The sequence below is a fragment of the Bison bison genome, unplaced genomic scaffold (assembly GCF_000754665.1).
Source record: "Bison bison bison isolate TAMUID 2011002044 unplaced genomic scaffold, Bison_UMD1.0 scf7180017864291, whole genome shotgun sequence".
Lineage (NCBI taxonomy): Eukaryota > Metazoa > Chordata > Mammalia > Artiodactyla > Bovidae > Bison > Bison bison.
This window is the reverse complement of record NW_011494863.1, coordinates 2,495,136-2,521,699: the sequence shown is the minus strand read 5'-3', so window position 1 is coordinate 2,521,699 and position 26,564 is coordinate 2,495,136. Positions and strand designations below refer to the sequence as shown.

Here is a 26,564-nt window from a genome sequence, read left to right as displayed (position 1 = left end):
GCATCCATACATGACCACGGGAAAAACCATAGCCTTGACTAGATGGACCTTTGTTGGCAAAGCAATGTCTCTGCTTTTGAATATGCTATCTAGGTTGGTCATAACTTTCCTTCCAAGGAGTAAGCGTCTTTTAATTTCATGGCTGCAGTCACCATTTGCAGTGATTTTGGAGCCCCAAAAAATAAAGTCTGACACTTTCCACTGTTTCCCCATCTATTTCCCATATGTATATATTGTATTAAGTATGTATGTATGTATTGTACACATCCTTAATATGTACAATTCCATGGTCTTTTTGTATATCACACAGTGGTGCAGCCACTGCATTAATTCTAGAACATTCTCAATACATAAAAAAGAAACCCTCAATTCATTAGCATTCAGTCTCCACTTCCTTTTCCCCCAGCTTGGCAACCGCTAATCTACTTTCTGTCTCAATTTGCCTGCCCTATAGATGTTTTGTATCAGTGTAATCACACAATATTTGCACTTTTGTGTCTGCCTTTTCCAGTAACCATTTGCAAGGTTTGCACGGTTCACCCATGTTGCAGCATGTATTAGCACTTCATTCCTTTTTATGGCCTAATAATTTTGGGGGGCTCCAAAATCACTGCAGATGGTGATTGCAGCAAGGAAATTAAAAGACGCCTACTCCTTGGAAAGAAAGTTATGACCAACCTAGATAGCATATTCAAAAGCAGAGACATTGCTTTGCCAACAAAGGTCCGTCTAGTCAAGGCTATGGTTTTTCCTGTGGTCATGTATGGATGTGAGAGTTGGACTGTGAAGAAAGCTGAGCGCCGAAGAATTGATGCTTTTGAACTGTGGTGTTGGAGAAGACTCTTGAGAGTCCCTTGGACTGCAAGGAGATCCAACCAGTCCATTCTGAAGGAGATCAGCCCTGGGTGTTCATTGGAAGGATTGATGCTAAAGCTGAAACTCCAGTACTTTGGCCACCTCATGGGAAGAGTTGACTCATTGGAAAAGACTCTGATGCTGGGAGGGATTGGGGGCAGGAGGAGAAGGGGACGACAGAGGATGAGATGGCTGGATGGCATCACCGACTTGATGGACGTGAGTTTGAGTGAAATCCGGGAGTTGGTGATGGACAGGGAGGCCTGGTGTGCTGCGATTCATGGGGTTGCAAAGAGTCGGACACGACTGAGCTACTGAACTGAACTGAATACTCCATTGTATGACTATACATTTTGTCTTTCCATTTGTCAGTTGACAGACGAGTTGTTTCTGTGTTTTGGCTGTTACGAATAATGCTGCTATGAATATTTTCTTCCTTTTTTAACTGAGCTGTTTCAGAGATAAAGTACCAACATCATGGCCTTTTACCCCTAAATTCTTAAGCATGTTTCTCCTAAGTTACAAGGGCATTCTTTTCCATAACCACAGTGAAGTTACCAGATTTAGGAAATTTATCATTGATATAACACTGTTATCTAATATACAATCCATATTCAAACTTTACTGATTTAATTAGTGATTTTAAACATCTTAAACAGTGTTTAAAAATTACAAATTTTTTTATTAAGTGAAATTCATTTAACATAAATTAACCAATTAAAGTGGATAGTTTGGTGGCATTGAAATGATGTAGGAAGTATTTCCTCTCTTTCTATTTTCTGAAGGAGATTGGCATTAATTTTTCTTTAAATGTTTGGTAAAATTCTCTAGTGAAGCCTTGTGGCCAGGAGATTTTCTGTTCGGGAGACTTTTAGTTATGAATTCAGTTTTTTAAATGATTTCAGTAGGACTCAAGTTACCTGTTTCATCCTGGTTGACTTTTTGGTAGTTTGTGGGTTTTGAAGAATTGGTCTATTTTTTGGTAGATTGTTCAGTTTATAAGTACTAAGTTATTTATAGTGTTCTCTTATTATCCTCCTAATGGCTGCAGGATCTAAAGTCATATCGCTTTGTTCCTGATATTGGAGACAGAGAGGTCTTCTCTGTTTTTACCTTTGTCAGCCTTTCTAGAGGTTTATATTGATTTATTTTTTAAACCAGCTTTTTGTGTCACTGACTTTTTTCTGTTGTTTTATTGTTATTGATTTCTGTTCTTTTATATTTCCTTCCTTTTGCCTGCTATGGGGTTTTTTGTTTTTTCTTCTTCTTCTTTTCTAGTTTCTTTTTATTTATTTATTTATTTTTATTGAAGGATAATTGCTTTACAGAATTCCATTGTTTTCTGTCAAACCTCAACATGAATCAGCCATAGACATACGTATATCCCTTCCCTTTTGAGCCTCCCTCCCAACTCCCTCCCCATCCCACCCCTCTAGGTTGATACAGAGCCCGTTTGAGTTTCCTGAGCCATACAGCAAATTCCTGTTGGCTATCTATTTTACATATGGTAATGTAAGTTTCCATGTTACTCTTTCCATACATCTCACCATCTCCTCCCTTCTCCCCATGTCCATAAGTCTGTTCTCTATGTCTGTTTCTCCATTGCTGCCCTGTAAATAAACTCTTCAGAACCATTTTTCTAGATTCTATATATGTGCATTTTTCTAAAAGTAGGAAATTACTGATTTGAGTTCTTTCTTTTCTAATGTAAACTTCAGTTCAGTTCAGTGGCTCAGTTGTGTCCAACTCTTTGAGACCCCATGGACTGCAGGACACCAGGCTTCCCTGTCCATCACCAACTCCCGGAGCCTATTCAAACTCATGTCCATTGAATCAGTGATGCCATCCAACCATCTCATACTCTATCGTCCCCTTCTCCTCCCGCCTTCAATCTTTCCCAGCATCAGGGTCTTTTCCAATGAGTCAGTTCTTCGCATCAGGTGGCCAAAGTATTGGAGTTTCAGCTTCAGCATCAGTCTTTCCAGTGGATATTCAGGACTGATTTCTTTCAGGATTGATTAGTTTGATCTCCTTGCAGTCCAAGGGACTCTCAAGCGTCTTCTCCAACACCACAGTTCAAAAGCATCAATTCTTCAGTGCTCAGCTTTCTTTATAGAAAGCTCTCACATCCATACATGACTACTGGAAGAATCATAGCTTTGACTAGACAGACTTTTGTTGGTAAAGTAATGTCTCCACTTTTTAATATGCTGTCTAGATTGGTCATAGCTTTTCTTGCAAGGAGAAAGCATCTTTTAATTTCATGGCTGCAGTCATCATCTGCAGTGATTTTGAAGCCCAAAAAATAAGTCTGTCACTGTTTCCATTTTTTCCCCCTCTATTTGGACTGGGTGCCATGATGTTGGTTTCCTGAATGTTGAGTTTTAAGCTAACTTTTTTACTCTCTTCTTTCACTTTCATCAAGAGGCTCTTTAATAGTTCTTCACTTTCTGCCATAAGGGTGGTGTCATCTGCATATCTGAGGTTATTGATATTTTTACTGGCAATCTTGATTCCAGCTTGTGCTTCATCCAGCCTGGCAATTCACATGATGTACTCTGCATATAAGTTAAATAAGCAGGGTGACAATATACAGCCTTAACGTACTTCTTTCCCAGTTTGGAACCAGTCTGTTGTTCCATGTCCAGTTCTAACTGTTGCTTCTTGACCTGCATACAGATTTCTCAGGAGGCAGGTCAGGTGGTCTGATATATCCATCTCTTTAAGAATTTTCCAGTTTGTTGTGATCCACACAGTCAAAGGCTTTGGTGTAGTCAATAAAGCAAAAGTAGATGGTTTTTTGACATTCTCTTGCTTTTTCTATGATCCAGTGGATGTTGACAGTTTGATCTCTGGTTCCTCTTCCTTTTCTAAATCCAGCCTGAACATCTGGAAGTTCACAGTTCATGTATTGCTGAAGCCTGACTTGGAGAATTTTGAGCATTACTTTACTAGCATGTGAGATGAGTGCAATTGTGCGGTAGTTTGAGCATTCTTTGGCATTGCCTTTCTTTGGAAATGGAATGAAAACTGACCTTTTCCAGTCCTGTGGCCACTGCTGAGTTTTCCAGATTTGCTGGCATATAGAGTGCAGCACTTTCACAGCATCATCTTTTAGGATTTGAAATAGCTCAACTGGAATTCCATCATCTCCACTAGCTTTGTTTGATGTGATGTTTCCTAAGGCCCACTTGACTTTGCATTCCAGGATGTCTGGCTCTAGGTAAGTGATCACAGTATCGTGGTTATCTCTGCCATGATCTTTTTTGTTTAGTTCTTCTGTGCATTCTTGGCACTTCTTCTTAATATCTTCTGCTTCTGTTAGGTCCATACCATTTCTGTCCTTTATTGTACTCATCTTCGCATGAAATGTTTCCTTGGTATCTCTCATTTTCTTGAAGAGATCTCTAGTCTTTCTCATTCTCTTGTTTCCCTTTATTTCTTTGCACTGATCACTGAGGAAGGCTTTCTTATCTCTCCTTGCTATTCTTTGGAACTCTGCATTCAAATGGGTAAATCCTTCCTTTTCTCCTTTGCCTTTCACTTCTCTTCTTTTGTCAGCTGTTTGTAAGGCCTCCTTACAAATAGCTCCAGACAACATGTAATGTAAACTTAGCAAGTCAATTTCCCTCTCAGCAGTGCTTCAACTATGCCCCATACATTTTGATATGTCAGACTTTCATTTTCATTCATTTCTAATGTATTTTTAAGTTTTATCTTGAGTCTTTCTCTTTGGACCCACAAATTATTTAGAAGTGGTTCTTTAGTTTCTAAGTGTTTGAATATTTTCTGTATCTTTCTGTTATTTATATTAACAGTTTGATACCTTTATGGTCAGAGAACATGATCTATGATTTTAATCCTTTAAATTTGTTGAGGTTTATTTTATGGCCCAAGTAGATATTTTTCTTGGTAGATATTCAGTGAGCACCTTAAAAGAATTTATTCTGCTATTGTTGGGTGAAGTGTTCTGTATATATCAATTAGACCCTGTTGATTGATTTTACTGTTCACTTCTATATCTTTGATGATTTTTTGTATAGAGTTCCAGCCATTACTGAGATAGGATATTAATATCTTAAAGTATTATCATGGCTTGGCTATACTGGTCTTCTCATTTCATCTCTTAGCAGTCTTTGTTTCTTACATTTAAGGCTCTGTTGTTTGGTACATTACACATTGAGAGTTGTTATGTCTTCCTGGTGGTGATGGTTGTTCTGTTGCCAAGTCACGTCCTGCTCTTTGCCACCCCATAGACTGCAGCATGCCAGGCTTCCCTGTCCCTCACCATCTCCTGGAGTTTGCCCACATTCTTGTCCATTGAATCAGTGATGCCATCCAACCATCTCATCCTCTGTCGCCCTCTTTTTTTGCCTTCCATGTTTCCCAGCATCAGGGCCTTTTCCAAGGAGTTGGCTGTTCGCATTAGGTAGCCAAAGTGTTAGAACTTCAGCTTCAGCATCAGTCCTTCGAATGAGTATTAAAGGTTGATTTTCCTGAAGATTGGCTGATTTGATCTCCTTGTTGTCCAAGGGACTCTCAAGTCTTCTCCAGTACCACACTTAGAAAGCATCAATGCTTTGGCGCTCTGCCTCCTTTATGGTCCCACTCTCACATCTGTACATGACTGCTGGAAAGTCCATAGCCTTGACTATATAGACCTCTGTCGGCAAAGTGATGTCTTTGCTTTTTAAGACATTGTCTAGGTTTGTCATAGATTTCCTGCCAAGGAGCAATCATCTAATTTCATGGCTGCAGTCACAATCTGCAGTGATTTTAGAACACAGGAAGAAGAAATATGTCACTGCTTCCACTTTTTCCCCTTCTATTTGCCATGAAGTGATGGGACCAGATGTCATGATCTTAGTTTTTTTAATACTGAGTTTTAAGTTGGCTTTTTCACTCTCTCCATTCACTCTCATCAAAAGGTTCTTTAGTTCCTCTTTGCTTTCTGCCATTAAAATGGTATCATCTGCATGTCTAAGGTTGTTGGTATTTCTCCCAGCAATCTTGATTCCAGCTTGCCACTCATCCAGCCTGGCATGTTGCATGATGTGCTCTTGTATATAAGTTAACAGGGTGACAATAAACACTCTTAAAAACAAAAAACACCCTTGTCATTCTCCTTTTTCAATTTTGAACCAGTCAGTTGTTCCATATAAGGTTCTAACTGTTGCTTCTTGGCCCACATACATGTTTCTCAGGAGACAGGTAAGATGGTCTGGTATTCCCATCTCTTTCAGAGTTGTTCACAGTTTGTTATGATCCACACTGTCAAAGGCTTTACTCAATGAAACAGAGGTAGATGTTTTTCTGAAATTCCCTTGCTTTCTCTGTGATCCAGCTAATGTTGGCAATTTGATCTCTGGTTCCTCTACCTTTTCTAAACCCAGCTTGAACATCTAGAAGTTCTTGGTTCATGTACTGTTGAAGCCTAGCTTGGAGAATTTTGAGCATAACCTTACTAGCATGTGAGATGAGTGCAATTGTCCGGTAGTGTGAACATTCTTTGGTACTGCCCTTCTTAGGAATTGGGATGAAGATTGACCTTTCCTAGCCATGTCACCACTGCTGCGTTTTCCAAATTTGCTGACATATTGAGTGCAGCCCTTTAATAGCATCATCTTTTAGAATTTTAAATTCCATCTCTGCTGGAATTCCGTCATCTCCACTAGCTTTATTGGTAGCAATGCTTCCTAAGGCCCACTTGACTTCACACTCCAGAATGTCTGGCTCTGGGTGAGTGGACCGCACTCTCATGGTTATCCGGGTCATTAAGATCTTTTTTTGTACAGTTCTTCTGTGTACTCATGCCATCTCTTCTTGATCTGTTCTGCTTCTGTTAGGTCTTTACCATTTCTGTCCTTCATTGTGTCAATCTTGGGATGAAATGTTTCTTTGATATCTCCAGTTTTCTTAAAGAGATCTCTAGTCTTTGCTCTTCTGTTGTTTTCCTCTATTTCTGTGCATTGCTCATTGAAGAAGGCCTTCTTGTCTCTCCTTATTGTTCTCTGGAACTCTGCATGCGGTTGGGTATACCTTTCCCTTTTGCCCTTTGCTTTTCACTTCTCCTCTTTTCTCAGCTATTTGTAAAGCTTCCTCAGACAATCACTTTGCCTTCTCCCCTCTCTTTGGGATGGTTTTGTTGACTGCCTCCTGTACAATATTATGAACCTCTGTCCATAGTTCTTCAGGCATTCTGTTTACTAAATCTAGTTCACCTCCACTGTGTAACATAGGGAATTTGACTTAGATCATACCTGACTGGCCAAGTGGTTTTCTCTACTTTCTTTAAGCCTGAATTTTGCTATGAGAAGCTCATGATCTGAGCCACAGTCAGCTCCAGGTCTTGTTCCTGCTGACTGTATAGAGCTTTTCCATCTTCAACTACAAAGAATGTAATCAATCTGATTTTGGTATTGACTATTTGGTGATGTCCATCTGTAAGTTGTCTCTTGTGTTGTTGAAAAAGGGTGTTTGCTATGACCAGTTCTCCTGGAAAAATTCTGTTAGCCTTTGCCCTGCTTCATTTTGTATTCCAAAGCCATACTTACCTGTTTATTCCAGGTATCTCTTGACTTCTTACTTTTGCATTCCAGTCTCTTATGATGAATAGGACATCTCTTTTTTCGTGTTAGTTCTAGGATGTCTTGTAGATCTTCATAGAACTGATCAGCTTCTTTGGCATCAGTGGTAGCAGCATAGACTTGGATTACTGTGATGTTCAATGATTTGCCTTGGAAACGAACTGAGATCGTTGTGTCATTTTTGAGGTTACACCCAAGTACTGCATTTCAGGTTCTTTTGTTGACTATGAGGGCTATTCCATTTCTTCTGTGGGATTTCTGCCCACAGTAGTAGATATAACAGTTATCTGAATCAAATTCACCCATTCCCGTCCATTTTAGTTCACTGATTGCTAAGATGTCGGTGTTTACTCTTGCCATCTCCTGCTTGGCCACATCCAATTTACCTTGATTCATGGACCTAACATTCCAGGTTCCTGTGTAATATACTGTTCTTTACTATCATCATTGAATTAATTGGATTTTACTGTCATCACCAGACACATCCATAACTGAGCATCGTTTCCACTTTGGCCCAGGTGCTTTATTCTTTTTGGAGCTATTAGTAGTTATTCTCTGTTCTTCCTCGGTAGCATGTTGGACACTTCCTGACCTGGGGGGCTCATCTGTCGGCAAGAATTCTGGGTTGGTTTGCCATTCGCTCCCCCGGTGGATCACATTTTGTCAGAACCGTCCACTATGACCCGTCCATCTTGGGTGGCCCTGCATGGCATGACTCATAGCTCGTAGCTTCACTGAGTTAGACAAGTCCCTTCGCCATGACAAGGCAGTGATCCTTTAATCATCATGTAATGTCCCTCATTGTCTCCAGCTATTTTCTTTGCTCCGAAATCTGTTCATTGGATAGCGTATAGCCACTGTACTTTTTTTTGTTTGTTTATGCTTGCATGGTGTATCTGTTTTTAGCCTTTTACATTCAGCCTTTGTATTTGAAGAAGATTTCTTACAGACAACATATTATTGTATCTTTTGTTAACCTACTCTGCCAGTGTTTTGTGTAGGTCTCAGCCTAGCAGTGCTGTTACTTGGGCGTGTCTGGGGGCAATCACGTGGGCCAGTGTTGTGGCTGGACCAGCCTGTGTGGTTCTTACTATGATTGCAAGGTGCACCTCAGCAACACGCATCAGAGAACCCCAAAACACAAGGTTTCATTGCTGGCAGGTCCTGACACAGCATGCCTTAGGCACATGTTAAAGGAGTAAGAAGAGACATGGGTAGGGGGCCACAGGCCATCCCTGCGCTTCAGCCTTTACTGAGGTGGAGGGTGAGATGCCTGGGTTTAGATCTTTATATTAAAGGTAACTACTGATATGTTACGGCTTAAGTCTGCCACTGTGTTTTCTGTATGTTTCCTCTTTTTCCTTACTTTTCTGTGGGTTTTTTAAAAAATATTTTTTATACCATTTTGATATATTTTTAATGCCTGAGTATATCACTTTATACAGTTTGCTTAGGTATTGCTCTCGGTATTGTATTATTATGTACTTATCCCAGTCTAATGATTTGTGTCTTACCAGTCTGTGTGAAGTATAGAAACTGTATTTCAATTTTGGTCCCTATACCTTCCCCAATTTTTAGACATAATAGTATTTCCTCCACATGGGGATACTCCATTTTGGTGAAACTGGAAGTTGGTATGCTTGTCTTTTATCTGTCATCTTTACTAAATTGTTCATTAGCAGTTCTTCATTACTTCTAGTACTTGTCTTGAATTCTACATATAGTTGTATTTTATTTTTATCTTATCACCAAGCAACACAAGTCTATTTTTCTATTTTTCAACATCAGCAGTGATCTCTGTCTTTCATTTTACTGTATAAATGAGAGATTTACTTGCAGTTTGCCGCTCTGCTTCTAAGTTTTTATGATACAGTCTGGGTGTTTTAAGTCTAAATTTTTATCTGACTACCTCTGATTTTCATTTTTATATGATCTGTCTTTAGATCCTCTCTGACTTCACTCCAGCTCTCCCCCTCATTCCATCCACTCCACCAGTAATGAGGTTTTTGTTTTTCTTCTTTCCATCAGACTTTTGCATTTGTTGTTCCTGCTGCCTGAATTGCTTTGGTTTCTCACCTTATAAAAGGTTTTTACTGTCATGTGACATTCTCACTAAAACCTTCCCTGGTCACCCCACTCAAGTTATAATTCATCCCCTCATCTAAACCCCCAATTCTCTTCCCTACTTGGTTTTCTTTTCATAGCACTTATGACCACTATGTACTGTTTTATCTATTAGCTGATTTATTGTCTGTTTCTCTTTGTTAGAATATAAGTTCCATGAAGGCAGGAGTTTTTCTGTATTTTGTTGTATTCCTGGTGCCCGGAACAGAGCCTGGCACATATGGGTACTCAATAAGTCTTTATTTAAATAACTAATCTTCATCTATTTAGCATTTTCCTTCTTCAGTTAGAAGTATCAGGCCAAAGGATGTGTTTTTTATTAATAGTTCTTTGTATCATTTGCCATATAACTTTCTTTTCATTTGTTTTCTTTCTTATTTATTTATACCAGGTAATACTTTTCAATGGTTTAAAACTCAAATAGTATAATAGGGTTTGTGTTGAATAGTATTCCTCCCATGTCCATACTCAAGCACCCTGCTCTTCTCCTCAGAAGCAATTCGCTTTGTCACTTTCTTGATACTCCTTACCAAGATAGTCTCATACAGCTTTCTGAAAAGTTGACAAAATATTTTACAACTGTCTGCCCAGTCCTATTTTCCTTTCTACCTGCTCCTCAGTCCTTCTCAGCGGGCAGTGTACATCATTTTTGAGAGAATGTTACTAGCTAGCTGTCGTGCCAAGTGCTGAGGGAGTGATACAGCGAAGGATTATTTTGCCCATGCTCTTGAAGTTCAAAATCCAAATGGGGTGGGAAGGTATGCACACTTAAAAAGAAACACAGGATTTAAAAAGATCAAGATGATACATGTGAAATATCATGAACATTGAATTATTAATCGTTGAATGAAATCTAAATAACAAATACCAGGAAAATTAGCTCTTCAATGCAGAGAGTGACTCCATTATCAGGGAAGAATACATTGGCTTTGGATAATCTGAGAAGAGTGTAGAAGAAGTATACAGTATACCTTCTGTGTGTGTACGAACATGATACTGAAGATCTTACTAGCAATATATTTTTATGCTGTATTTTCAGAGAAGAATAACAAAGTCTTTCTCTTGTGAAGGAGAGACTATGTTTGCTTATAACAAAGTCAGTGAGAGGACTTGCTGTAAAGATGTATCAGATACAGTGGGGATTCAGGGAGAAATCATAACCATTTGGGGAAATCAAGAAAATGTTTATAGGGAATTCATGATCAAGATAGGTCTTGAAAGAGAAGTAATAATAGCACAAAAGGATAACGCTAGTGGAAGACTCTAGTACAGGGACTGGCAAACCATAACTCTTAAGTGGACCACTTGTTTTTGTAAATAAAATTTCATTGGAGACATAGTCGTGCCCATTGGTTTATGTATAGTTTCTGACAGCTTTCCTGCTGTAGTGGCAGAGTTGAGCTGTTGAAATAGACCACAATAGTCTGCAAAGCCTAAAATACTTACTATTTGGTCTTCTACAGAAAGAATGTTTGCTGTTCCCTACAAGTAGGTAGACTCTGGGTGAGAAAGTATTATTAACTATTAAAGAAATGAAAATGGCATATTTATTTCGGCTAGAGAGGGAAGTCACTAATAGAAGATTGGGTGGTTAAAGAGGAGGTTAGCTTTGAGGAACTTTAGTAGGAAGACCATTACGGATAGAGAAGTGAAGGCCTCTCTAGAATGGGACAGTAGTTCCTTTTGGGATAGATGTGGCCTGTCCTTAATCATACTTTTCTAATCTTTCCCTCACTAGCCAAGAAGGATCAGGAAGGTGGAGAAGAAAAGAAATCTCTGCAAAAGAAAAAAGTGAAAGAGTTAAAGGTGTTGGATTCCAAGACAGCCCAGAATCTCTGTGAGTAACTGCGATCCCAGCAATTTGAAATGTGAAGGAGTTCTTCTGAGAGCCTAATTCTGGTGGATCCAGGGTCCCTTGATATGAAACTTAATAATTCTTGCTGTATACTTGGCATTGCATAGTAAATATCTGATATCTACTCCCTTCAATAGTACCACATGGTTGTTAGTATCTAGTTTTATGGTAAGAAAATAAAGGCAATAGGACTGTAAGGAATTTGCCTCGCCACATAGCGAATAAGAGACCGGTCTGAGAGTTAAGCCTCAGGTTTTATTTCAGAGCCCTAAGTATTTCCATTGCATCCATAGAAAATCTAACAAAAATTTTCTACCCATCGCGTATTTCCTTCTTTCTCATTTTCTTTTAAGTATTTCCTTTATAGGTGGGTACTGGCATGACTTCAGTTAAATGTAAAATAACTTTGTGGTTAGAACAAATAATGTAAATCCTGTGCTTCTCAGAGTAGGATCAGTAGCTTCAAAGACTTCTGTTCTGAACTTTATCCTTATACTCATAACTCTGTTTGCTGGCAAATTTCAGATCAAAACTCCTCTGCAGAGTTGTTATAGGTTGTATTTAATGATCAGGATGAATGTTCATTTTTTTGTTCACTCTGTCGATCTCCTGACTTTATGTTGAGTAATAAAGATTTAAATATTCGTTCAACAAATATTTGAGGGTCTCCCAGCTTTCAGGCTCTATTAGGCACATACTAGGCACGTGTTCAGAGATGAAAGGGTATGGATTCCATAAAAGCCACTCACAGTGGGGTGACGTGGCTATTGCCCCCATTTTACCAAGTGAGAAAACTAAAGTTCAGATGTTACGACTTAGCCAAGATCACACAGTTAACTTCTGGGTATGTGTCCTCGTTAAGTCAGTAATATAATGAGAATAGTAAGCTTTTACATCATTCTTGACTATATAATATTAGATCATTGACAACAAATATCACTAAGTAGTGTCTGTAGGTAAGTCTTTTTATGGGAACTAAAGTGATGTGAGGCATAATAGTTGCTCTTCTCAAGATTATCTGTAGCAACGTAAAAATGAGTGATTTTTATTTTAGAAAATGATAAAAGACTGTGGGTAGTACATTGTTATTTCCAGTTGAATGATATCAATATGGAAAACAAAATTTAGGAAGAGAATTGAGTTTAGGATGGTCTAGGAAGTATTGTTTAGTGATTCAGTGATTATTAAATGCCTTTTCTATGGCGGGGAGGCAAAACCGAATAAGGTCATCCTCATGAGCCATATGCCTGGTGGAGATGAAAAAGTAAATATGATAATAGCACAGTTTGGTGAGTGCTGTGATGGAGGTGTGCGTGGATGATTATTAGAGCGCTGGGCAAGGTCTGGACCAAGTGGGAGGAGTGCTGGAGGGAGCTCAGCCTCGAGGTCATTCTAAGTGGGTTAAAACTTAACAGCAGACTAAAGGAAGGGTGAGAGCTGGCTTGTCTCATTTCAGGCATAGGGATCAGCGTGTGTGAAGGCACAGAGGCATGAGGTAACATTGTCCCAGTTCAGGAAGTGCAGTAGTTGAGAGCAGCTGAGTAAAGGCCATTTGTGGGGGAGTGGTGGTTGAAGAAGTTTTCAAGAAGTAGGCTAGATGATACAGACGTCTTGATAGGCTTAGGCTAAGAGGTATGTATTTTGACCTGAAAACTGTGGAAGTTATTGGAGGGATTTTAATTTAAAAAAGTGAGAGATACAGCCCTCTGTAATTTTGGGGAGGACTACTTCAGCAGTGATTTTTGAGGCTGGATTGCTAGGAGATGGGGAGACGGGAAGATGTGTTATGTTATTGCTTTTAACTAGATGAGAGGTGATCAGGGCTGAAACTGAAGTTGTAAGAATGGATATGAAGGCAGAAGATACCAAGAAGAGAGAATTAATGGAACTTAGTGATTGATAGAGAGGAGAAAGATGTTTTCTTGGGTTAAGATCCCTCTATAGAGAGTGGAACCCTTTATGGAAGTAGAATCTGCTCCTGCTGGATTTTCCTGTCTTTTGTGGGGGAAGTGGTGGACGTGAATGAGAGGCTTAATGGTGGTGGGTAGAAATGATTGATTTAATTTTAGGACAGAATTTAAGATTCCTGTGGGACTCTCCAGGAGTGTATTAGGCATTTGGGTATATCAGGTGGAAGGTCTGACTGGAGATATGAATTTAGGAGGATAGCCTATGAGTCAGAGTTAAAACCATTAATTTACTTTTAAGGTTATTAACATTGAGGAGACAAGTAACAAAAAGGGGAGTCCTCAAAAAAACTGGAAAGGAGCAGCAAGGAAAATAGTCTGACACAGTCCTAAAAGTGGGAGTAGCGGTCGAATAAAATCAGGATCTGGCATTAGGAAAGGCAGTGACCTGGGCAGGAATCATTTCAGTATAGCATCAGTGGTACGAACAGAACTCTGGACTCCATTTGTATTTAAGTCCTGGCTCCAGTCCTTAGTAGCAGTGTGACCTTGGACAGGTAGGTTAAGTTCTTAAGTATTAGTTTCCTTTTCTGTCAAATGCGGCTAATAATACAAACTTACACATTATTATAAATAGGGTTAAATGAGATCATATGTGTAGATTATGTTTATGATACTAGGTCTTACATGGAATATGCACTCAACAAATGATTGTCATTTTTCCAGACTTTGTGGGGACAGAAGAGTTAATGAGAATGTGGAAGAGAGAATAGACTGGTGTTTTTAGTTTCTTTTTTTGTTTGAGATAGAAAAGGTTTGATTATGTGTATAGTTGTCCCTGATATCTGTGGGGTTCCAGGACCTCCAGCGATACCACAGTCCACAAGTACTCAAGTCCTTTATATAAAACGGTGTGGAACAGTCTGCCCTCTGTATCCATGGATGTGGAAGGCTGTCTGTATATGCTGAAGGAAGAGGCCCTTAGGGCCACCTGTGCTGTTGAAACGTGAGAAAAGGCTGGGTGCATGGATATAGTTCTGCTAAACTTAGAGAAGTGTCAGTGTACATTTTCTTCTAGATGATTCCAAAATAGTCCTTACTCAAGCCTTTCCTAGTTCCAGCTTTTCTGGTTCCAGCTGAGAGCCCCAGTGCTCAGTTTTTAAGTGCCATAAGAGAAAGCTTAGCAAGTAATTTGACCAGTACCTTCAATTTTCCACATTAAAAAGAAGCAAGATCTTTTTAGAACAAATAAGGAAGTGGTGGGACATTTGGGAGAACAGGGCCATTTTTTATGGAGGAGCTGGCAAGAGATCATGGACTGGGGACACGCAGAGGGTTCCTGGCCATCATCAGGGCCACTTCATAGAATCTGATCTGTGGTGTCCATCAGCCCAGTGTAAGGGAAGAAGATGAGATGGCTGGGTTAACCAGGGACTGGAAGGAGGAGAAACCAGAGATTAAGAATTGTAGTAGTAATAGGGCGGGAGTGAAAGGGCACACCACAGGGTCTGGGTTAAACAGAGAAAGCCAGCTAGAACTGAGACATTCAGAGAAAATGGAATGGTCGTCTCTATCGTGAGAGAGTGTGTGCATGCAAGAGCACGCCGATGAGGTTGAAGAGTCAATTTGGAACTAGTAAGCGAGAGCTGGAAGGATGAGAAGTGTTTGTTAGGGTGTGGGATATAGCAGTTTAAAAATCAGAGCATTTCAAGGCAGTGGCAGCTCTGAGGATAGAGTCAGGGAATGAGGAACTAAAATAGAATGGGATGAATGTTTTTGATGTATATAGATAGATCAAAGATTTCCTGTGTGAGCAAAGACAAGGAGTCAGTCACAGTGTTTGTAGAATGTGGTGCTTGGAACAGTGTGGCTGGTGTGTGAGTGATACAAATGTGGGGGTTCGCACAGGGGAAAACTGGGAGGTGGGAGCCTGAAACACGGCTCAGAAACCTGGATATTAACTATACAGGCAGTGAGGAGCTGGTGGAGGCTTCTGATCGTGACTTCAAGAGTATTCCTAGGAAAATTGTCCAATGTAGGTTTGTAGGATGGGCTGGAAGGTGGAAGAGACTGAGAAAAACATGTCTTTTGTATCTCATTTCCTGGCAGCAATCTTTTTGGGTTCCTTCCGCATGCCTTATCATGAGATTAAGAATGTCATCTTGGAGGTGAATGAGGCTGTTCTCACTGAGTCCATGATCCAGGTAAGGAGCAGGCTCTTCCTGGCGCTGGCTCTCTGCATCACTCAGCACCAGTCTGTCTCCTCTCTGCTTAGACCATGAGGACTCTCTTAAATATCATTGACTTAAAGAATGCTAGCTTTGGATAAGCTTCCATCCCTCTGGTAATCAGGTTATTTCTGGTATATTTTTCAAAAGTCCTGCCGTCTCACTGGATGCCTCCCCAACCACCTGACCCCAGCCCATGTTTCCTTCTTAGTGGTCCTCAGGCAGAGTGAGGGCCTGACAGGGGGCTCCCATTGTTGGCTCACCCCGCTCTAACTGAGACAATCCCTTCTCTCTTTCAGAACCTCATTAAGCAGATGCCAGAGCCAGAGCAGTTAAAAATGCTTTCTGAACTGAAGGACGAATATGATGATTTGGCTGAGTCAGAGCAGTTTGGTGTGGTGGTGAGTGGGGCCTCTGGCTCAGGCTCTTCTCTGACTCCCTCTTCCACAAGAGCATCGGGACACTTGCTTCCAGCCTCTTGTCCATTTTGAACCCATCTTTCTTTCTCCTCCCTACGCTGTAACTCAGATCCTGCTATAGGAGGCGTAGGCCTGTATCCTTTCCTTCCTCTTCTCTCTCTCTGCTGGCTGTAGTGGACTCCTTGTCTCTCCACAGATGGGTGCAGTACCCCGCCTGCGGCCTCGCCTCAACGCCATCCTCTTCAAGCTGCAGTTCGGGGAGCAGGTGGAGAACATCAAGCCCGAGATCGTCTCGGTGACTGCCGCGTGTGAGGAGGTGCGAAAGAGCGAGAACTTCTCTAGCCTCCTGGAGATAACCTTGCTTGTCGGAAACTATATGAATGCTGGCTCCAGGAATGCTGGTGCTTTTGGCTTCAACATCAGCTTCCTTTGTAAGGTGAGCGGGACAATGGAAGGGAGGCCGTGGCCTCCAGGAGCCCAGTATGGCAGACTGCTGTTGGTCTAGGTGGCCTTGGGTGTCAGGACTCACCCTCTTCCCCTTTTCCCCTCCAAGCTTCGAGACACCAAGTCCACAGATCAGAAGATGACATTGTTGCACTTCTTGGCTGAGTTGTGTGAGAATGATCATCCCGAGGTCCTGAAGTTCCCAGACGAGCTTGCCCACGTGGAGAAAGCCAGCCGAGGTGAGGCAGATTGGGATGAAGCTAGAAGGGGGTTCCAAGCCCCAGAAATCTCTGCTCAGGGCAGGGAAAGAATCAATCTAGATTTTAGATCATTTTCAGTTTAGACAGTTGTAAGGAGGAATGGGAGGATGCTGGTGTGGTGTCTAAGCCACAGGGAGGTGTATGGGGCAGAAGAGGAAGTAGGAAAGCTCCATGTGTGCGAACGGGAAGCACTCTTCCCCTTTAGGAAAACATCAGACACCAGGAAGCAACTGGAGGAAAGAAAGGTAGGTGTTTGTCGTTTAAGTCAACAGCTTTTCTTATTCAGAAAGCATAGACTGGAATAACAAAAACCAGGCCTCGCCATTCTGGGACTAGGCAAAGAAAAAGCAGCATTTCGTAGAAATGGGAACAGATTTCTGCCCTCCCTTTGTATTTCTGTTTATGTCTCCTTCCTCTCAAACCCTGTTCTCTAAAATAAATGAGAACAAGATCCTGAGGGATTTCATAGATTGTTGTTAAATTAAATGAAGCCTCTCTTCTCTTCTTAGTATTATGAAGGTTGGAGGTTTAATCATCAAGTAATTTTAGTTTCACTGGAAAAATGTGTGAAACAATTGGAGAGTACATAAGAGAACTAAAATAATTAAGTACAGACCATAGCTGTGCCCTGAAGGACAGAGTAGGGTCTTGAGGCTGGAGGTAGTGAGCTCTTGCTGTCTGTTTCTGTGTCTACTTTAGTTTCTGCTGAAAACTTGCAAAAGAACCTAGATCAGATGAAGAAACAGATTTCCGACGTGGAACGTGATATTCAGAATTTCCCAGCTGCCACAGATGAGAAAGACAAGTTTGTTGAAAAAATGACCATATCCTTTCTTGAAAGGAGGGAGTTGCCACCTAGGAAAAGAAAACTTCCCATGGAGGGAGACAGGATAAACTGACGGCATACAATTCTTCCTCTTCAGAAAATGTGTTTCGCTAAGAACAGAGTTATTGAAAGCACTCTCATTGTTGTGTTTTGCATCAAGCCTTGCAGATAAAGTCTAAGTCTGCTTTGAGACCTTGCTCCCCGCCCCATCACACACACACAACATATCCCCTCCCCGCCCCTTCCCAAAGATGACTACTGCCACTGGACTTCTGATTTGCAATCTGATGAATTTATTTTCATGAAAACTGCATTGTATTGCCTTAGCATTTAATATGTTTTGGCCCCGTTTCCACAGCAGTAGATGCAGAACAGTTTCTTTTTTGACTTGCCAGCCCCTGTTCTGTAGGAATACCATAGTCAATGGTGTACTATTTCCCTGTTTGGATGTTTCAATTGCTTCTGGGTTTTGCTAATATGAACAGTGCTGTGCTACGCATCCATGTGTACAGATAGCAGTACGCACATGTGAGTGTTCACAGGGCTGGAGAAGCTGGTCTGCTTCCTGGTGTTGGTCCTTGACTTGCTGCTGCACAGCTTTGTGAAGGATGCGCAGGAACAGTACAACAAGCTGCGGATGATGCATTCCAACATGGAGGCGCTCTACAAGGAGCTGGGCGAGTACTTCCTCTTTGACCCCAAGAAGTTGTCTGTGGAAGAATTCTTCATGGATCTGCACAACTTTAAGAATATGTTTGTGGTAAGCAGGGATGGCCTTCCTTGGTGGCTCAGTGGTAAAGAATCTGCCTGCCAAGCAGGAGACAAGAGTTCAGTCCCTGGGTCGGGAAGATCCCCTGCAGAAGGGAATGGCAACCCACTCTAGTATTCTTGTGTGGGAAGTCCCATGGACAGAAGAGCCTGACCAGCCTACAGTCCATGGGGTTGGAAGAGTCGGACACAGGGAGGCCTGCGAAGTGGTGCTTCTGTCCATCTTTCTCACTTTCCACTGGGTTCATGTTGGTTGGTGGTGGGTGTGCACATGTGTGAGTGCCTTCGTGCCCATGTGTTCACTCCCCTCTCCCCCTAGCAAGCTGTCAAGGAGAACCAGAAGCGGCGGGAGACAGAGGAGAAGATGCGGCGAGCAAAGCTGGCCAAGGAGAAAGCAGAGAAGGAGCGGTTGGAGAAGCAGCAGAAGAGAGAGCAACTCATAGACATGAATGCTGGTGAGAAGCGAAGGGCCGATGGGCTGAGACAGGATCAGTTGGAAGGCTGCTCTGTCTAGAATCTAGAGGCCAGAGCACAGCTCATGTCTGAGCACAGCTCCTGGCAGATGCTGCTGGCAGCCTTCTGCCTCCACGGTCCTGACGCTGGACTTTAACCGTGGCTCTGAACACACACGCTCCAGCGCTCCACTCTGTCTTTTCCCTCCTTTGCTGTCCTGCACTATGTCTCGTCTCTGCAGTGACTTAGTGTTGCTGTAATATGTATACTTGCCTTCTGCTTGTCCAAAAATTTCCCTGTCCGGTTTTCATACCCTCTACAACATCTTGTGCTCTTTCCCTCAGATTGTGTTCCTGGCCCTGCTCCTGTCTTTTAATGGTTTGTCTTCCCTTTCTGCTTATTTCGCCAAATGTTGTGTCCCCAGGACCTTCGCACGGTTGTACCCACCTATCAGACTGTAAATGGACTGAACTTCTGCAAAGGGGGCAGGGGAGCTGGCCACCTTCTTCTTTCTTCAGTGGACTTTGTATTTCACTCTCAGAAGCATGTCTTTGTTGAAACATATGGCCTCAATTACTGGCCCTCTGTTTCCTGTTTCTGCTTCTTTCCTGCTGCCGACTCCCTGCGCTCTCTGGCTGCTCTCTCTGTGGGCAGCGGAAATTCAGCATCCATTACATGGCCCTGAGCTGATGCCACCCTTCTTGACCCCGAGGGGCTATGAGCCATCTAAGTAAAGAGGTTCTCTGGGCTGCTGGGTCTGGCAAGAATCAGTGCTGTGCTGAGCACAAGGGGTGAGGGGCTCTAGCATTTTTGCTCGCAGGGACTTGACTTTGGCCACTCCTGTTGTGGTATGATTAGGGACCTGAAGCACCCTGCATTTCTATTTTTTCTTTATATTTTTTTGGGAAGCAGTTCCCCTGCCCTTACTCCAGTTGTATGTAAGCCACAAACTTTGCTCTAATAATAAACAAGCCCACGTGAGGTATATCCTTCACCTTTCCCCCCTTCTCCCCAAGTCTCTAGAGTTTGTGCCTAGTTATTGTTTAGGGTGTAATAGGGAAAGGTGGAGTCCAGCTGATTTGTGGGATGAAGGCTGCACACATCATCAGTCAGCACAGGGGACCCTGCCCTGGACCACGTCCCCAGGGCAACTAAATGAGGTTGGAATGTAGGTCAGCTGCACTGGTGGCATTCAGCCAGCAGGTGGCGCTGGGAGCAGTGAGTCCAGCTTTACAGCTGGCAGCCTGCTGGCTCCTAGGGATTTCAGTTTAAGATTTCACCACCCTTAGCTGTTGCCATGGAAACAGAGCCGAGCTGGAATAAGGATTCTACATTAACTCTTTGTATTCCAACCAGCAGCTCCTCTTAGATTCTGAGCTGACTTCAGGAAGATGCAGCCACTGGGGGCAGTACTTAAGTGAAATGCACTCTTGAGAGGTGGTCTCTCCTCAGCCCTGCTCTGAAACTGGAACCAGGCTTTCCATGAGGGGTTTATGTAGGATAAAGAGAGTGACCTAGTTCCTTATTAACTTCATAATCCCAGGCTCTGTACTCACCCCAGTCTTAGAGTCGGGCAGTTCTCTGTGCTGGTTTTGATGGGGATGGGAAGGGCGGCAGCACTGCAGGAACATTATCCAGGGTCTGCAGTGGCTGGTAGCCAGTGAAACCTAATGTTTTAACCATTTGCAAACAGACACAAGTAAACATGGACTGTGAAACCTGAGATTGAGCCCGCTGTGTGCTGAGCCCCCAGAAACTGTGGACAAGGGCAAGCTATACATACAGCGGAAATGCATTTTTTTGTGTGGGGCTCAACCCACGGATGCTGCTCAGGCTGAAAAGCTTACATCTCCATCTTTGTTCACGACAGAGGGTGATGAGACAGGTGTGATGGACAGTCTTCTGGAAGCCCTGCAGTCAGGCGCAGCATTCCGACGGAAGAGAGGACCCCGTCAGGGTAAGTCAGCAAATGGAGCCCAGCCTGGGTGCTGAAGGAAGGCGGTGAAGCCTCTCTGCTCCTGCTCATTTTAGGCTAAGAGCAGGTGATGATGTTCTGAGGGTTTATAAACTTCCCCACAATGTCCCTGCATGTAGAGTGGATTATCCAGTCCTCTTCTAATTGTTAGAAAGGACTGACGTGGAGAACTAGGATTTGCGGGACTGACAACATACTACATTTGGTTATTCTTACATTTCTCTTCATTCTTGAGGCAGAAATGTAGGCTAAGCATTGTGCAAGACACAGATATGGGTAGGCATCTGGGTAACAAAAAATTGATGTAAATTCAAAACCATACATTAGATATAGGAATACAAGGAAAATAAGTGTCCTTACTCTCAGTTTCACAAACAGAAGACACAGAGGATAATAGTTCAGAATCCTATAGAGAGAAGGCTGGGTGTCATTCTCTCCAGATGTGTTAAATAAGGATGTGGAGGAGCATCTTGACCGAACGAAGCTCATGCCGTGTCTGAGAACCTCCTTTTCCCGAGGGCTAGTCAGGCTATACCGCTCTCACCGTCCCTGTTTACCGCCCCCCTCACCTGCCTTTCAGAAGATTTAAGTGGATTACGTTGAGCCAGAGCCTCTAAGAAGAATTATGGGGATAGGACAAATGATCCAGGCATTAGTGTGGGGAAGGATCAACAGATAAATCACCTTTGAGGAAGTGTATAGTGGGCAGAGACTGTTCCAGAAGAACGTAGGTCCAGAGCTCCTCCTCACAACCTGCACTGCACAGTCTGGTGAAGGCCCTTTAGGACTGGGAATGTGGGCTTCCTTCCTAGGTTGAAGGGTGGGCATTACAGAAAAGGCGGCCTTAAGCTTTGTTCCCTATTCCCTGGCCCATGCGTTCTGTAGGCCTGTGTGATAGGAACTTCACTTCGAGGCTGTTGTACAGGTTGTGCGGTTTGCTTTGGCCACTGCTGAGCTATTAACAGTGACATCTGTAGGCCGATGGCACCTGCCTTAGCCTGTTAAGAGGACCTTACAATCCAGGGTATGGAGTGTGCTCGCCCCACACAGTGCCCTGGCCCAAACACTGGATCACTATGAGAATGCCTGCCTGTTTCTGCCAATATGCTGAATACCCGGAGGGAAATTCCCTACTGAGGGCCCTTCTGTATGACTTCAAAACCTTCCCAAACAGAAGAATGTCTAGTTAGAACTCTGTTTGCTGGCATCCTCTGCGTACAGCCTCTCTAGAGGAGGAGAGGTGAGTATGGTGGGTTTAGATCTTCGGAGATATACGTTTGGTCTTCTAGATCTGGGTGTGGTAGAGTGTGAACTAGTAGTATTTTTTGCGTTTAGTCTTTAGAGAGTCTTGTGACATTGTTTCCTCCCCACCATATAAGGTGATGTGGCCTGACATTAAGCGTTTCCAGATAAACAAAAACACACCACCTCTCCCTGTTTTCCTCCATCCTGTTAGCTAACTGCCAGCCTTCATCAGACTTGAGGTGGGGAATTCCCTTTTCATTTTCTTCCAGTGGAACTGAACCAGAATCCCAGATGCTTCCTGAACACAGGGAGCCAGACATCAATGGCTTCCCTCTCCTGGGGATGCCCCATTGCCCACTTCTTCCCAGGTGGGAAACCAGGACTTACAGGCCGAAGCAGCAGGGATTTTGGTAAAACCTAACCTGTCAGCAGAAGACCTGAATTAGTCAAAGTACTGTTTCCCAGTGCAAAAAGGAGGAGGAGGAGACTTAGGTGAAAATGACAACTACATGCTTTTAGAATTGGCTCCATCCTTATCTTTCTGGGCTCTGGGGTCACTAAACACACTGGACATATCTGGGAGAAGCTCTCAGGGGAAACATTTCCTGTTACTCTGATAAGCCCTGTAGACATTGGTACATTCACTTCCGAGTAAGTGGCTTGGAGCCATGAAACAGAAGGCCAGGCAGCACAGTCGAGCACCGAGAGCACAGGTCTAGACGGGGTCAGAAGACCCAATGTCAGATCTAACTGATGCTGTCTAGATTACTCGAGACAAGTTTCTGGGACTCAGTTTCTTCATGTCTAAGAGGAGAGTTGGGTTAAGAGGAGAAAAGAAAGGTTGGACACAGAAGGCCACACTGTAAAACTGTAAAGGCTTTGGTGACTGGGGGTTTCCCTGAGTGGCTACTGGACATAGTTGATTCACCCTTTGCTTGGCTGTCTCTGACTACTGCTGCCGACTGGCTGCCCTGAGCCAGAAAACCAGAGTGCTGTCACACAGGTCTGCCTCACAGCCCTCTTCAATCCCAGAGAGGCAGCTGTCCATAGTCAAAGACACTAGCTTCTGCCCTCGGATTTAAAGGAATGTTTTAAAAAATCTTCTGGTCTCTGGAGACCCGAGGGAGTGACCAGTGTACAAAGACCCATTGAGGAGCTGGAAGAGGAGAGTGACTATCAGGGCTGGTTCATTAAAAGTGACATGTAAACTGCTGTGATCTGCAGGGCGTGGGAGAACAATGCTGTGAGTGTCAGGGGGAAGAATCCATGTGATTGTATTACAGCAGATATTTCAGGCTGTCTGAGTCAGCTTCTGGTTTTAGTGACTCAACTTTATCTCCATGTCTGAACTGTGGCTTCTTATATACAGGCCATCTGCTCACTGGGATAAAAGTGAAGGGAAGAAAGAAATTCATCTCAGTCTGCCTTTCCTTCCCCCTGCCACTTCCCAGCTTCCTGCTAAGCTTCCCCTACACGGATAGAACCTTAGAGTTGGGACCAGCTCTAAAGATCTCCAGTGTTTAGCAGCTCACCTTCTCTTAGGTAACAGGGCTTGAAATCCAGGTAAGGTCTTTCCAAGATCTGCTGGTAGAGCCAGAACCGGAGCCTGCTTTTATGAATCCAGGTCCAGGACTCTTTCCACAAGGCCTGTGTGAGGAGCAGGAAATGATGGTGAGCCCTCTGTGTGGGCCAGAAATACTCTTACACTCTCCTTCTGCCAAGGAGAGCCTGGATGTGGTGAAATCGGTTCAGGGAAATTTCCAATGTCCACATGTCTAGAGAACTTAAGAGTGTTTCCTCTACCACCACTTTTATCTCCCTCCACTTGTGTATTAATAAAAATAGGACAGGAATTAGTGCTTCAGACAGGGCTGAGCTCTTCAGGGGCGACGACTGCGCACCTGCCCCAGTTTCCTCTTCCCTAAGGAAGCTCGTTAACAAGAGTGCTTCCTCCAGAGTAGCAGTTCCTAGCCTGTGTTTTATAAATACCTTTTTCTAATTCATCTATGCCTGATTTTGCTGGTGTTTTTATCTGGCTCAGCCCTAATGTGTAGGGATCTGGCCTAAGAGAGCTTTGACCAGTGTCTCAAGGTTAGGGCTCCCTGGTCCCATAGAAGCAAAATATGCTTCTGCAGCTACTTTTCAATAGTCTCAACAAGTACGCAAGTTAGGGAAAGGCTCGGAGGGCATCTGCTGGAGGGTCAAGCTGCGGCCCTGAAGCTGGGGTGGCGGCCAGGATTCCTTGATCCTGTTCCCAGTTCCCACAGGAGTTTTCTTGTTCTGACCTTAGGCCACATCAGGTATCCCCACTTTCTAGGCTTAAAAGGGAAATTTTGGTCTTTCCCAACTTACCCTCCACTCCATTTTTATGAATCTGTAATGCATCAGCAGCTTTTTTAATCTAGAAGAATATAGAGACATGCTTGACTAGGTACAAACTGGTATCTTCTGAGTTGAGAGAAAGAAACCCAAGAGAGAAACAGCTAAAGATACTTCCCACTTGAATTCTGACTTTGCCCATGTTGTCCAAGATGAATGCTCCTGTAGTTCCTTTTCCCTGGGTCCAGAGTCAGGAAGTAGTATTTTAACATGTACTTAGCCCTTGAGTCACATACAAACAAATATAATTGGAATATTTTCTCAAGTGCTGGTGACTGAATTCGAAGAATCAGCCACCACCTTTCCGGACATGAGAAGTAGGGTCCTAGAGGAGGGAGTATTTCAAAAAAGAGCAAAAACCAAGCAGGTGTGAAGCAGATTTTGCTGGAGATAGAAGACCATCCTGGTCGCACTCCCATGGGCCCCTTCCCTCCCTGCTCAGTCCCTGAGGCAGCATCACAAGGGATGTGAAATCCTGTGGTCTCCGCCGCATGCCTTCCCCCTGTGCCTGCCAGCCAGGCTCTTCACTGGTCTTTCTCCTCTTATTAGACAATCCCAGTCCCTGGGAGGAGGAGGAGGAGATCTATAAATTGGTAACCTGTGGGCATGCCGTGTGCTCCCTCTTACCTGTGTGTAGACTTGGTCACGCTTCTGCAGAGGCCGACAGCCCTGGGGAAAGCCTGGGCCCCCTGACCCTGTTTGGCTTCCGTCCCACCTCAAGCTTTTTGCTGGTCCCAAGAAGGCAGGGTGGACGCTTGCTTCACTGGCTCTTCAGGACCTCCTCCTGCTCACACCCGCTGCTGCCCTGTCCTGCACTCGAGAGTGTGGCCTTCTGTCCTCTGTCTGCTTCTTCAAGGTTTAGGCGCTGCTTTCTCCACCCAGCTTCCTGTGACCCAGAGCTGGGTTTTTTGTTATTTTAATTGATGTATCAATCACATTCCTAAAATGCACCCCTTTAAAGTATACAGCTGTGGTTTCAGTATACTCACAAGGTTGTGCAGCCATCACCACTAATTCCAGAACATTTCATCATCCCCAAAAAAGACCCCATGCCCATTAGCAGTCACACCCCCTTTAACACCTCCCCCAGGCCCTTGCAACCACACATCTACTGTCTCTGGATTTGCCCATTCTAGACATTTCATAGAACGGGAATTACAGCATCTGTGGCCTTTGTCTCTGGCTTCTCTGACCCCAGGCAGGCTGCTCTTTGTGCCCCGCAGTCTCTCTGGGCCACTCTGAGGCCAAGCGGCAGACAGCTGGAGACAGGCTCGGTCCCAAGGATCGGCTTTCCGCTTGAGGATACAGGACCAGGAACGTGGAGTCTATGAATTAATGAGTGTCTGGGACAACTCCCAGCAGTTAGGACAGGAACTCGTGGAGGGACTGCTTCTTCTCTTCCTATTTAGGGTGGCCACTGAAGCTTCACTAGCCCTTAGCCTGTCAGGCTGAGGCCTCTGTAGGGTTCCTTCTGGCCTCCCCAACATACCTTCCCTCACCCTTCTCCCTTCACACACCCACACACACTGCACACCTGCCCTTGGCCTTTGGATCACCACTGCTGCCCTTGAAGAGCTGGACAAGAGCTCGCTGCATGGGCATGGCCCAAGCGGGAGGGTTGAACACAGGTGGGGTGGCCTCATGTGTGACAGTGCACGGCTGCTGCTCCTCTCTGCAGGAGCCCCTCTGGCCGCCACACAGCCTTCCCTGCCCTGGGCTGGCTGACAGTGATTTTGGCCTAGGAGCTTCCATGAGGACTGCCAAGAAAACAAAATACTACTATTGTTTACTAAGCTTGAGTCTGTTTACATCCAATGACTCTCCAATGAGAAAACAGATTTTGAGTACTTATCGCTCTCCCTGCTGATACTTGAGCCCCGCTCTGTCTGCAGAGCTGTATTTACACTCTTGTACTGCTTGTCACAAGGAATGTGAGAGCCAGACTTGCTCTCCCGCTTGCACCGTGCTCTGCCCCCACTCCTGCCCCCACAAAGGTATCTTCCATTGTGTTCTTGGCTCTCTCCCCGTCCTGTACAAGAAGGGCCTCTGAACTGACCTGGCCAATGCGTGTGCATGGCTTCTGGCCGAGTATCTGCCGTAGAGATGGAGAGGGATTGGAAACTGGCCTTCTGTGGACAGGATGGCTCGTGTCTTCTCTTGCAGGCGTCAGGAAGGCAGCGTGTGCAGCCACATCTCAGCTAGTCTCAGAGCTGACCAAGGAGGATGCCATGACCTGTGT

General features: G+C 43.7%; 1 protein-coding gene across 1 annotated transcript in view; it reads left to right on the top strand.

Moving 5' to 3' along the window:
- The window catches only part of DIAPH1 (diaphanous-related formin 1), a 112,482-nt gene that overhangs the window by 85,499 nt on the left and 419 nt on the right, over nt 1-26,564 (top strand). The window contains exons 20-29 of the mRNA XM_010850642.1: nt 11,305-11,403; nt 15,438-15,532; nt 15,856-15,957; nt 16,172-16,411; nt 16,529-16,658; nt 17,379-17,503; nt 18,101-18,265; nt 18,593-18,728; nt 20,597-20,683; nt 26,489-26,562. Coding sequence (XP_010848944.1) covers nt 11,305-11,403; nt 15,438-15,532; nt 15,856-15,957; nt 16,172-16,411; nt 16,529-16,658; nt 17,379-17,503; nt 18,101-18,265; nt 18,593-18,728; nt 20,597-20,683; nt 26,489-26,562 — 1,253 coding nt within the window. The remainder of the gene's footprint in view (nt 1-11,304; nt 11,404-15,437; nt 15,533-15,855; nt 15,958-16,171; nt 16,412-16,528; nt 16,659-17,378; nt 17,504-18,100; nt 18,266-18,592; nt 18,729-20,596; nt 20,684-26,488; nt 26,563-26,564) is intronic.